Genomic DNA, 13,713 nt, shown 5'->3' on the forward strand with positions numbered 1-13,713 from the left:
AGATTGGTTTCAAGGAGGACATCCACACGTACAGGAGTCGGATGAGGAGCAACAGAGATACCGAGGTGAAGATTGCAGATCTAGAGTTCCGGGTATTGAGCTACGAACTCAGAATGCAAGAGGAGGTGGCAAGGAAGGTTGATGAACGCATGGCCGCACATCGGTCCCATGATCCCCAGCCGACCATTCCTCCTGCAATGGTGAGCCCGTCAGGAAACTGTAGCAGCTGCGTGTCAACGGGGCAGTAGGATCACAGAGCATGGACGCCATGCAAACACAGGATGAATCAACCTGTCCCGTTGATGACATCACTCAGCGGACACCATGTGAGCTGCATATTCCTTACAAGAACTTATCAATAAAGGTAAGCTCATAGTTTATATATTTTAGATTTAGCCATTCCGCTAGTTGCTGCTTATATATGTTGATTACTAATAAATAATCTCTCACAACATGAAGGTGGCGTCGGGCATGGCCATCCCAACGGACCCTTCAGGTACTTACCACTGCAGGCCGATTCCAGCAGGATACTCGAAGGTTGAAGTTGAGTTGGTCGAAGGCGCGTACGAGGACCTCGAGCTGGATTACCCTGGAGGAGACGGTGAGACGCATCTACGAGACACAAGCCATGCCATTATTCTATGGCGCAGGCGGTACATCATCCTCCCTGGGCGACAAGCGGCGTCTCGTGCACCATCTCCTCCGGCTCCGCCATCTCCTCCTCAGGATCCTGCACCGTCTCCTCCTCATGCTCCGCCAGCACCGTCTCCACCTCAGGCTCCAGCACCGACTCCTCCTCAGGATCCTGCACCGACTCCTCCTCGGGCTCCTACACCTACTCCTCCGTAAGCTCTTCTAGCACCTTCAAAGTCAAGGGCCCCCCCAGCTCCACCGCCTGGCCACACAAGGGCAACGAAGAAGGCGAAAGTTGACGCTGCCAAGAACAAGGACCCGGGGTACGATTGCACGCAAGAGGAGCTTGACGCTTACGTTGCATCAGAAGTCAAGAGACAATTCAAGCCTCAAAGTCCAGAAAAGAAGATTCCTATAGACCCCAGTGTCAGGAACTTCTTTAGGGGTATGTCTGCACCTGTCAAGGAGGCCATCAAGCTATCGGACTATGAGCGAACGCTGAAGAAAGCATCTTCTGGAAAGTCCAAACCAGTCCCTCAGCTTGGAGAGCAACCAAACCAGGAGATCGAGCCGTTGGTGACCGGGGAAGACATGACGATAGAAGAATTTATTATTGACACCAGTCTAACTACGGATCAATTGCTAGGAGTTGAACCAATAGAAAAGGCGGAATTGAAATACATGTACGAACTCGGTAAACCGCTTGTCAAGCCCGAGCTGGTGCAGTCCCTACCCACACAAATGTACAAGTTCCATCAGCTGTACATGGAGATGAGCGCCACCGGTAGAGAGATGATCAGAGCGAGGATCAGGGACCCGGACTTCTTACAAGGAGATGATATTCTCTGGATCAATTTCAAGGGAATCTATGAAGTATACCAGCTGGACGCCCTCGACGTCTCTATTATGAGTTGCTGGATTTTGTAAGTATATCGTTCAGTTATATTTCTTAATTACTACGTCTCCTTTAATTAATTAGGTCCTTGTATATAAGTAAACTATATAAAATAAAATACTCCCTTTTATCGTTGTAGAATGGAGATTCAAAGGGCCCGACAGCAGAGGGTTTTCGATACTAGATTCATCGACCCTCGGAGAGTAAACGTCGCAATGCTCGACCAATATCCACAAGAAACAAAGGACAATCTCGTCCATCTCCTGAAGGCGTAGCATTACAAGACGTTCATACTGTTGCCGTACAACACAGAGTTAGTTTAATTTTACTGTCTTCCTACATACCAAATTTCATTCCCGTACGAACTTGCTAAGTGTTTCATATGTAATGCATCCCACGCACATTGCAGATTCCACTTGGTGCTTTTACTCTTCGACCTGTCGGCCTGCACCGTCAACGTATATGACTCAATGGATAAAAAAGAGTCTACGTTTGACAAGGTTTTCGAACTTATAGACAGGTACTGGTATAAGTTCCTCTGTTAATTAAGAAATTCTTGTTATGTTAATTATTTCTACTACGAATCATATCTTTAAACTCCATGTAGGGCTTGGTATCGGTTCCGTCATTTGGTCCGCGGCAACTGGAGAGAAAGACTTAGGCGGAGGTTCAAATTTCCTGTGAGTACACATGCTCTACATTTATATTTCTCCGATTCAAATTAATACATACAAGTGTATATTAATTAGATCTCACGCCGTTAATTTGTCATTTATTTGTAGTGCGCAAAGCAAAAGCAGGGAACTAACTTGTGCGGCTACTACGTGTGCGAGTATTGCCACTGCCTTGCAGACCAAATCATCACCACAAGAGAGCTCGATGTACGTACAAATAAATTCAAAATTTTATTACATAACGATTTCTTGTTTAATTACTAATCAATTTCATACATTCATATAGTTTATTTGCATGAGGGATAACCTGACCACACACAAGGAATTTATCGCGGCGGTTCAAGAACAACTGATGGGATTCATCAACGAAGAAATCCTTGATCCCAAGGGTGAATTCTACTACGACGGAAACACAATTCACCGGTCCTTAGCTTCTGAGCTAGCAGCGAGTACTACTACTACTACGTCGAAATCGTAGCTAGCTAGGACATATAATGGATTGTAATTAATACATGACTACATATGTTTCTATATATGCATGTGTACACATTTTCTATAATGTAAATATATTTTGGTCATATATATATATATATATATATATATATATATATATATATATATATATGTATATATATACATATGCATTTGCATAACATATATATGTATAAATACATATATATTATGCATGTACATATGTACTGAACCATATATACATATAATATAATATAATATATATATATATATATATATATATATATGTATGCATATATGTATTGAAACATATATATGCATGGTTTATATATATATATATAAACCATGCAGCAACAGGGCCATGCAAAAAAAAAGGTCAGCTCGATCTTTAGTCCCGGTTATTTCACCCGGGACTAAAGGGGGGTTACAAACCGGGACTACAAAGGGTTTCTCCACTAGTGTATCAGTCTCATAACTTTGCTAGAATAAAACGTTCATGTTAAGCTCAACATCGGTTCTTTGTGTTTATAGAATAAAAGTTTACTATATGATGGTGGGGAAAGGAAAGCATAATAAAAATGTTTTGGTAAATAGTAAATGCTTATGTTTATATAGAGCTTAATTAATTTGTTGTCTCCTTAATTTCTCATCTTAAAAAGTAGTAGCCTAGCTAAGAGGTGAAAGACAAGGTCCACTGCTCTTCAACGGTCGTAATTAAGTGGATGAGCTCTCGCTAGGGATGAGTTGAGTTGAGAGTTGAGAGGAGATAGAGGAATGTGGAAGAAGTTAAAGACGGGACTAATAATATTCCTATATATATGTACTAGGAAAGAGAAGGCCGCAAAATGCTCCCTACCAAAGACCCCTGTTTCATGAGCTTGTGGAGTGTTGATGCATGCATTGCAGCCATGGAGATAGGAAATTTGTGCATGCAATGCAATGCAATGCACGTACCCCTTTGATTTGATTTGATTTGATTGAATTAATTTGAATCCGATCTGATCCGTGCATGCATGTATATTCAATATATAATTCATCTGCCGGATTAATTGCAATGAATTGAATTGAAGATCGATCAAGATCAATAGTAATCGATGGGAGGAATGGATTGCTCAATGACAAGCAGCATATTGTCGGCGAATTACAACACCATCCTGTTCGAGTTCGGCGTGATCCTGGTGACCAGCAAGATCCTGTACGCTCTCCTCCGAAAGCTGTACCAACCGCGCATCTTCTCCGACCTGCTGCTCGGCATCGTCCTCGCCCAGTTCCGCGTGCTCTCGCTCACCAACGCCATCAACCTCGTCTTCGGCAAGATCGGCGGCTTCGTCTTCGCGCCCTACCTCTTCGCCCTCGGCGTCGAGATGGACCCCTCCGCGCTCCTCGACGCCCCCACCGCCGACGCCGCCGTCGCCTACGCCGGCATCTTCTCCACCGCCGTCCTCGTCACGCTCTTCCACGCCCCCATCATGCGCCCCACCTCCGGCATCGTCCACGAGAACTCCCTCCGCGCCTTCCTCGCCCTCGCCGCCGCCCTCGCCAACACCGCCTCCTCGGTCCTCACCCGCCTCGCCACCGACCTCAAGATCGCCAAGACCGCCGTCGGCCGCCTCGCCGTCGGCGCAGGCATCGCCTCCGACATGCTCACCACCATGCTCATCGCCATCGGCAGCATGATCTGGCGCGACACCGGCACCGAGGGGGCCGCCTCGCCCCTGGCGCAGCCGGCGCTCACCGCCGCGGTCCTGGCCGTGGTCCTCATGTCGGGCCTGGTGTCGAGGGCCATGGCGGAGTGGGTGGACGGGCGCAACCCGGAGGGGCGCCGCATGCGGGGCTTCGACCTGTCGCTGGTGGCGCTGGTGGCGGCGACGCTGTGCTGGTTCACCTCCGCGCTGCGGCTGGACGTGAACATGGCGGCCTTCCTGGTGGGGCTGGCGTTCCCCAGCGAGGGGAGGGTGTCGCGGCTGCTGGTGAGCAAGATCAACCTGGTGCTCAGCTCCTTCGTCCTCCCGCTCTACGTCGCCCACGTCTGCCTCTCGCTCCGCCAGACCACCGACGACATCGAGGCGGCGGGGCTCCGCAAGGACCAGGGCTTCCGCGTCTACGTGATGGAGCTCCCCTTCCCCTGGTGGAAGGTGCTGTTCGTCACCGCCATGGGCACGCTGGGCAAGCTGGTGGGGTGCGCCGCCGCCGGCCTGCTCCGGGGGCTGGGCTGGCTGGAGGCGCTCGCCCTGGGTCTGCTCCTCAACGTGAAGGGGTACTTCCACGTGTACTGCGCGCTGGCGGCGTTCGAGGCCGGCATCATCACGGACAAGTCGTTCATGGCCATCATCTTCATGGTGGCGGTGAACGTGGCGACGACGCCGATGGTGGGGATGGCGATCGCGTCGTGGGCGCGGCGGAGCGTGCAGTGGCGGCTGATGGGGCTGCAGCACCACGACCCGGCGACGGAGCTCCGCCTGGTGGTGGGGCTGCAGGGGCCCCAGGACGTGGCGACGCTGGCGTTCCTGATGGAGGCGCTGCGGTGGGGCGGCGGGAACGGGGAGCTGGCGGTGTACGCGGTGGACATGGTGCAGCTGACGGACCAGACGGCGGCGGCCATCGTCAAGGGCGGCGGGTTCGACGGCGTGACGGTGGTGGACGAGGAGGTGTCGGAGATGCGGAAGCAGATCGGGGAGGCGCTGGACGCGTACCAGGGGGATGATGGCGCGGTGAGGGTGCGGAGGGTGCTTGCGCTGTCGTCGTTCACGGACATGCACAGCGACATCTGCATCTGCGCGGAGGAGGCCATGGCGGCGCTGGTGCTGTTGCCCTTCCACAAGAGGCAGCGGCGTGAGGATGATGGGGGGGCCATGGACATGGAGCCCCCCCGCCCCTTGGGCTTCCGCCTCGTCAACCAGAAGGTGCTGCAGCTGGCGCCGTGCTCCGTCGGCATCCTGGTGGACCGCCACCGCCACGTCGATGCCGCCGCGTCGCAGTCGCAGTCGCAGGGCGTCGTGGTGGTCTTCATCGGGGGCGCCGACGACCGGGAGGCACTCACGCTCGCCTCCTTCATGTCCAAGCACGCCAGCGTCCGGCTCACGGCGCTGCGGGTGGTGCAGAACGCCACGGCGCAGGCGAGGGCGCGGGCGCGGACCAGCCTGTTCGAGTCGTCCAAGAGTAGCCGCCGTGCGGGGGCGTCGTCCTCCTCCTCGGCGTCGTCAGTGCTGGGGCAGGAGGAGGTGCAGGCGCAGGTGGACGACAAGTTCTTCGCGGAGTTCTACCGGAAGCACGTGGCCGGCAGCAAGGCCATCGGGTACATGGAGAAGCACGTCGGCGACGGGGCGGAGCTGGTGGCGGTGCTGCGGGCGCTGCAGGCGGAGTACCGTCTGTTCGTCGTCGGCCGGGGCAGCGACCGCCGGTCTGTGCTGACGGAGGGTTTGGAGGAGTGGGCGGAGTGCCTTGAGCTGGGCCCCGTCGGCGACATCCTCGCCTCCTCCGATTTCTCCTCCACCGCCTCCGTCCTCATCGTCCAGCAGTACGACGCCAAGAAGCACTACAAGGTCATCGACGAGGAGTTCATGCCTTTGTAATTCTTTCCCATATACTCCTTCTATTTTCATTACCCCTACCTCCCTCTTCCTCTTCATTAGCTTATTACTAATTGCAACCCATATACTTACCTAACTTACATTTATATATGCCTGTTTTTGGAGGAGTAAATGTAATTAGAAGCTTAAATACTTCCAGTTAAGCAAACCTAGCTCGATCCCTTGTATACATACAAAAGAGTCGTACATATGTCATACCTAGAGAAGGTGGCAAAGTTCATCATTTTCAAGTTTGAATAGAGGGCCTTAATTCAGAGTTGTGTACGTTGTATCAAACTACCAGTGCTTTTGAAAATCAAAAATCAAGTTTAAATTCAACTTATACAATCGAGAGAGAGAGAGAGAGAGATGTGGGTATAAAATAGTACCACTATTAATTCATGCGCTTAAGCCACGCGGTCGTAATATAAGGGTGATGGAGTGATGACGATAACAACTATACCGCACCGTTCGGAAAAAGAAAAGGAAAATAAGAATGAGTAAATATGTGAGCCACAAGAAGGTTAATCTAGTAGTACAGCTGAGTGGTTAATGGAAGGGGAACGCGGCAGTAGAGGAGCAACTCGATTGGCAGGGCTGACTTGTACTAGTACAAGTAGAGAAGCAACGGATGTGTGTGGGTGGGTGAGGCGCTAGACAGACCTCAGCCAATGTGAATGTGAGGTAGACACGTACAGTACGTACTAGATTAGTACATTACATACTCATGTCGTGTGCAGTAGTGTAAGCAGAAGCAGACGCACCAAAAGAGACGAACACTACTACTAGTATATAGTATTCCCCGTTGGATTCCATCCGCCGGCCGGCCTGCTGCCTGCCTGCCATTGATAGATTCCATCGTCGTCGTAGGATAGAGAGTACTAGTTTGCAATTCAATTCAATCCCCCATACCCATAGGCCATAGGATAGGAGTATGGGAGGCGGCGATGGCGATGAGGTGCTGCTGCTGCCGGAGCCGCGCCCTCGCAGGGGCCTCGCCTCCTGGGCGCTCGATCTGCTGGAGCGCGCCGCCGTCCGCCTCGGCCACGACGCCTCCAAGCCGCTCTACTGGCTCTCCGGCAACTTCGCCCCCGTCCACCACGAGACCCCGCCGGCCCCGGCCCTCCCCGTCCGCGGCCACCTCCCCGTACACCTCCCCTATCCTATCCTCCTCTTTTTCTTTTCATTCATAAACACTACTACTTCCATCTGCTTGCCTTGCCTGCTTCTTATTATGTAGTACTCCACTCTACTTGGTAGTATCTGAAAGAAACGAAAAAAAGGAGGAGAAGAAATTTCTCCCCCTTTCTTCCTCCTGTACTGCCCATAGCTCAAATCTTTGTCGCCTCAACAAAAGAGATTAAAATACACTCCAGATTGTCCTTTCCAATGGTTTGTTTGGGTATCATATATACGATGAACAGTCTCACTAGTCAACGCCAATTAATGCACCACACCACATACTAGTACTAGTCAACGCCAATTTATGTACACTACCAACACTAAATTTTTCCATCTCTCCTTCTCATCACTATGCATGTAGTAACACTCAAACTGACATCTTCCATTACCCCTGCTCTCCCCTTCTCTTCTCCTGTACCCTATTCATTCATTCATGTTTTTTCTTCGCCTATTCATCTCTGCACTAAGATGACACCTAGGAACCATTTTGACCACCAAAATCTCTTTATCAAAAATTATGCAACAACAACCTCTATGGTGGAAGCGATCAAACATTCTGTCTTTCACAATGACAACTGTGTTTCAACACTACCTCTACAAACTGTTCATTAGGCACTCATCAAGATCATGTATGCGGCCTCCTCTTTTTTGCTTTCACCTTCTCACTGACCCGTCTTTGGTTTTCCACAGGAGTGCTTGAATGGAGAATTTGTCAGGGTAGGACCCAATCCAAAGTTTGTCCCTGTCGCTGGCTATCATTGGTATTAACCCCTCTCTCTCTCTCTCTCTAGCTTCATCACAATTTTCCTTTCTCTTAAAAAGACATTATTGTAAGGATTGCCATCTTGTTTTCATTAGTGCGTCCAAACAAAAACAAACTGTACAGATTTTAAATTGTCATCCATATGGGTTTGCATTTATGCCTCTGCTTTGATGCACATATAAGGGACAATTGTACTCTATTTTCTAAAACACAAAATACATATCCTCATACCTGTTGGCCTGTTGCTTCCAATATCTGTGCATAACGTGTTTAATTGATTTCATATTCTCTGTTTGTTTCCACAGGTTTGATGGAGATGGGTATGTCATATTAGCCTCTCTGTGGTCAGATGCATATCCTTAACGGCATACATATCTGCTTCTCTCTAGCTTATACATTTAATTCCCAGATAATTATTGCATTATCCACTTCTTTAGCAGTTGACTAAGGTCTTACTGTCTGCCCCTAAATTGGAGTTTTTTCTTTCCAATAAGAGTCTACATGATAAAATCTATTGTTCCATGTAGTGTTTCTTAGAATTTAATTTTCGCATGTATATTGTAATCCATTGTTTAAAGCAATTTTTTTCCTCTACTGTTTAAAGATACAGTGTCAGACTGACAGATTTGCACACAGAACATTCTGATCTTCAGAGCAGATATGGCAAAATCGTTCTTTGATGCAGATCTTACACGTTATATATCTTCATGGTTTTATGGGCATATTTGACGCTATGTATTGCCATTTTGCGGCACTTATAGTACTTCTAAATTTTAATGTTTTGGTGACATATTAACAGTACCTCATAGTTTTACAACATATTTGCAAACATGATCAAAATGTGTTCTTTTTTTTTATTTTCTGGAAGTGAAAATAGGAGTTTAACAAGGGCACGTGCGTGGAAAAATAAGATTTCAAAATGTGCATAACTTTGTTTCTTACAGAATGATCCATGCGATGCGTATCAAAGATGGGAAAGCTACCTATGTGTCGAGATATGTGAAGACTTCTCGTCTCAAGCAAGAAGAGTATTTTGGTGGAGCAAAGTTTATGAAGGTAACTTCAATTGTTTGATTAGACATTCTCATGTCTTTGCAATTAATCGATTGTTACTGTAGTATTTTCTTGACTACAGCTCCAAAATGTATTCTGTTTAGCTTGTTGGCGAGTGTGACTTTTCTAGTTTGTACATAAGTTTCTCAATTTAACTTAATCTTCAGATTTTTTGTAATCAGGCTATGCTTAGATCCAGGGGTGAAAAGTTTTGGCGTCACATTGGATATACGGACACACATTTGAAGTATTAAACGTAGACTAATAACAAAACAAATTACAGATTCCGCCTGTAAACTGCAAGACGAATTTATTATGCCTAATTAATCCGTCATTAGCAAATGTTTACTCTAGCACCACATTGTCAAATCATGGAGCAATTAGGCTTAAAAGATTCGTCTCGCAATTTACACGCAATCTGTGTAATTAGTTTTTTTATTTTGTCTATATTTAATACTCCATGCATGTGTCCAAACATTCGATGTGACAGGGTGAAAAGTTTTTGCATGGGAACTAAACAGGGCCTCAGTTTACTGCTGCTTCTTAGCGACATACCTTACCCAGCATGATTTTCTTCAGCATATTTTTGGTTCTCGGTTTTCTCACAGATCTCTCTGTGCTTGCATGTTGGATTGCAGTGTCGAATTTTTGTTGATTTCATATGCATATCAGCTTTGAACTTGTCGTATAGTCATAGGGACCTCACTTTATTTATGTCCTCTTAGTTTCTTTGCTTCTACACTAACTGCCTGACTATATAGTTGACCTACGGTGACATCAATGTAACTTCATGATCATCCTTAAATGTACCATTAGAAAATTCAAGTCCTGTTGATAACTACTTCTAAATCCTAACTCTCCAGCTCTTTTATGGCCATTGACAATCAGTAATACATGCATGTGCTTTTTTTACCCGATTCTTACATTTTACAGATTGGAGACCTGAAGGGATTTTTTGGATTGTTTATGGTCCAAATGCAACAACTCCGGAAAAAACTCAAAGTATTGGATTTTACATATGGACATGGGACAGGTTATTTTTATCTTATGCAGAACCTATTCAAATATCATGTTTAAAAGCAGGACGATTTTCTGCACTGCATGTTGTCATTTTTTTTCACGACCATTTGGTGTAACACCATTTTATTGATTTGGTGACTTTGTTTTTTCAGCTAATACTGCACTTATCTATCACCATGGTAAACTTATGGCCCTGTCAGAGGCAGATAAGCCCTGTAAGTTCTCATCCCATAATGGTAATGGCTAGTTGGGAAAGTTGTGACTAAACATGGATATAGCTAGACCCAGTGTGGTATTTTCACATCTAGCTTAAAACGTTAATACTACATTTTTCTATAGCCACTACACATGCCACTGGAAATTCAACAGCACGATCCTTTATTTTTGACAAACGCGACCAGGTTGGCAGCTTACTTTTGTGTAAATGGAAAATGGCAAAATCCCCCCCCCCCCCCCCCCCAAGCTAGGAGAAAATCTACCTGTTTCATATCCAATATCATAAGAATAGCAAAGGAATCAATCACTTGAGATTTTTACAACAGTACAAAGCATTTCCAAATGATTATTGGCTTATGAATATTGCATTGCACTATGCATGATTATCGTGTCAGACTATCACAATATGTTATATGTGGTCGATTTCATATACCATCATAGGAAATTTATTTTGTTTCTCATGAACAGTTCTGCATGCCAGCTGATTTTTATTTTAGATTTAGATCTATGTAAATTGTAAAATAAATATTTTTGCAACTGTGAAACTCTTGTTTCTGCGTTCGTTTTCAGATGTTGTTAAGGTCCTTGAAGATGGAGACTTGCAAACTCTTGGATTGTTGGATTACGACAAACGGTTGAAACACTCTTTCACTGCTCATCCAAAGGTCGATCCATTTACAGGTACACAACATTAACTCATGTTATTTCTTGCTTTCCCTATTGTTTATCGTAATTGTGTTAAAAGGTTTTATTTACTGGTCTTTCAGACGAAATGTTCGCTTTTGGATATTCGCATGAACCTCCTTACTGTACATACCGGGTCATTACCAAGGATGGAGCCATGCTTGATCCTGTGCCAATAACAATTCCAGAATCTGTAATGATGCACGACTTTGCCATTACAGAGAATTATTCTATTTTCATGGACCTTCCTCTGTTGTTCCGACCAAAGGTAAGTGGTGTTTTTGCTTGTCTAGCAATTTGTGGCCAAGGTCATTAACAGACTTTTTTTTTCTGCCCCTTATTTTACTACGTCAATAAACAATCATAGTACAGTTTGCAGTGCTTTATTCTAACCGAAGAACATTGACCAAACCATAGGATACTGTTTCAGCATGTACAGATTGTTACTTGTTAATACACATACCTTTATAGTGGTTTGCTGGTTTTAGAATCCTAAGGGAACATCCGTTGTTTTTTCTTAAGATTTCCATGATGAATACTCCATATGTATGCATTCCGTTCAAGAATACCTAGTCAATATATGCTGCAGAGGGTAGCACTTGTGTTCATTGAAGCATTTGATAAATGATATCAAAACCTCTTCATAATTTGACTCTTGCCCTGTCCCATCATTTTATAAGGAAATGGTGAAGAATGGTGAGTTTATCTACAAGTTTGATCCTACAAAGAAAGCTCGTTTTGGTATACTCCAACGTTATGAAAAGGATGACACAAACATCAGATGGTTTGAACTTCCCAACTGCTTCATATTCCACAATGGTATGCCATTGGTAACCTTCTTGAACTTCACATGTACAACATTTTGTACATTGGACATGATGATGAATAACTGTAACGACAAATTTGTCTTGGCCTTCCAAAGGGTGCTTTGCTAGGAATGTGAGAACATAAAACCAAAAACATAGAGTTAAAAAAAGGGAACTAGAAGATATCAGTATTTCATCTCATGCTGTTCTAAGTTATCTGCTCATTAGAATTCTCTCTTGTTACAGCTAATGCTTGGGAAGAGGGTGACGAAGTTATCCTAATTACCTGCCGCTTGGGGAATCCTGACTTGGACAAGGTGAACGGTTACCAAAGCGACAATCTCGAGAACTTTGGGAATGAGCTGTATGTACCTACAATTCAGTCGCCATTTAAATTCCAAGAAATGAAATGCTTGACCCAGTGTTATATATATACTTAGGTATGAGATGAGATTCAACATGAAAACCGGTGCTGCTTCACAAAAGCAACTATCTGTTTCTGCTGTAGATTTTCCTCGAATTAATGAGAGCTACACTGGCAGGTAACTTTTAGTGGAAGTCTCAACTTCAATAAGTAATGATTCTTCTCTAGGAAATCATGGGCAACCTGTTCATATCAGCTGCATTGTTCATTTCTGTTTTGTCGGTGATTTGATGATGGCCATATATATATATCAAGCACTATATACGAAAGTCAGCATTATAGAGAACTTAGACTTGGCTGCTTCCTGAATCACTTGACTCACATGCTTCTAACGTGCAAATTTGGTGAAAACAGAAAGCAGCGGTATGTGTATTGCGCTATTCTAAACAGCATAGCGAAGGTAGCAGGCATTATAAAATTTGATCTACATGCTGAACCGGAGATCAGTGGCAAGAAACAACTTGAAGTGGGGGGAAATGTGAGAGGAATATTTGACTTGGGACCTGGTAGATTCGGGTCCGAGGCAATTTTTGTGCCTAAGGAACCCGGTGTATCTGGAGAAGAAGATGATGGTTATTTGATATTCTTTGTCCACGACGAGAATACAGGGTACTCATTATCTTTTCCTTCCCTACCAATTAACTGCTCCATGCGTGTATGTTGTATGTTAGTTGCTGTAGTCTGATACAAAACATGCATGCCCATCTGTTGCTCTCCAATTTTTATAGTTTACACTATCAAATTTGTTTTGTGTCGTTGGTGTAGGAAATCTGAAGTCAATGTGATTGATGCAAAGACAATGTCTGCTGATCCGGTGGCAGTTGTTCAGCTACCAAGCCGAGTTCCCTACGGATTCCATGCTTTCTTTATAAACGAGGTACGAAAACCATTCGAATTGTATGTACCTATGTAGATATATATAGAGAAGACTTTAAATTGTTTTGAGCTCATACACTTTCCGTTTTCTCTGGTCTTCAATTTGGGCGATTCTATGTGAATATGAATATGATGTGATATGGTTAATTTGCCCTTTGACAGGAACAACTGGCAAAACAATCAGCGTGACAAGTGACAGCGGACTGCATACATCCTACAGTAACTTGTTATATTTTAGTCGGAGGGAAATGATATATACATATGAATGTACATGTGTATCCTCTTACTCGGTGAAATAATTGGCTTAAGGTAAATATATGTTTAACTCGAATTGAACAATTACTATTATATATCTCTGTGCGTGTGCGTCATCGGGAGTAGTAGTGTATATGCACGCATGAGGAGCAATTAACGAATATATTCCCTCCATCCTAAAATATTTAACGC

At 45.2% G+C, this 13,713-nt stretch overlaps 2 protein-coding genes across 2 annotated transcripts; both read left to right on the forward strand.

Moving 5' to 3' along the window:
- The first annotated feature begins 3,596 nt into the window (after positions 1–3,596).
- On the forward strand, positions 3,597–6,505 carry LOC127757718 (cation/H(+) antiporter 28). The gene has a single exon (XM_052283284.1). The coding sequence runs from the start codon at positions 3,768–3,770 to the stop codon at positions 6,243–6,245; it is 2,478 nt and encodes an 825-aa protein (XP_052139244.1). The 5' UTR covers positions 3,597–3,767; the 3' UTR covers positions 6,246–6,505.
- Positions 6,506–6,877: 372 nt separating this feature from the next.
- On the forward strand, positions 6,878–13,653 carry LOC127757383 (carotenoid 9,10(9',10')-cleavage dioxygenase). Its single transcript, XM_052282882.1, has 14 exons — positions 6,878–7,389; positions 8,115–8,185; positions 8,493–8,507; positions 9,132–9,243; positions 10,174–10,273; positions 10,413–10,475; positions 11,047–11,157; positions 11,244–11,428; positions 11,841–11,979; positions 12,213–12,330; positions 12,407–12,508; positions 12,745–12,999; positions 13,156–13,267; positions 13,429–13,653. The coding sequence occupies exons 1-14, from the start codon at positions 7,177–7,179 to the stop codon at positions 13,453–13,455; spliced, it is 1,623 nt and encodes a 540-aa protein (XP_052138842.1). The 5' UTR covers positions 6,878–7,176; the 3' UTR covers positions 13,456–13,653.
- The last annotated feature ends 60 nt before the right edge of the window (positions 13,654–13,713 follow it).

Source organism: Oryza glaberrima, chromosome 12 (genome assembly GCF_000147395.1).
Source record: "Oryza glaberrima chromosome 12, OglaRS2, whole genome shotgun sequence".
In the NCBI taxonomy this organism is placed as follows: Eukaryota; Viridiplantae; Streptophyta; class Magnoliopsida; order Poales; family Poaceae; genus Oryza; species Oryza glaberrima.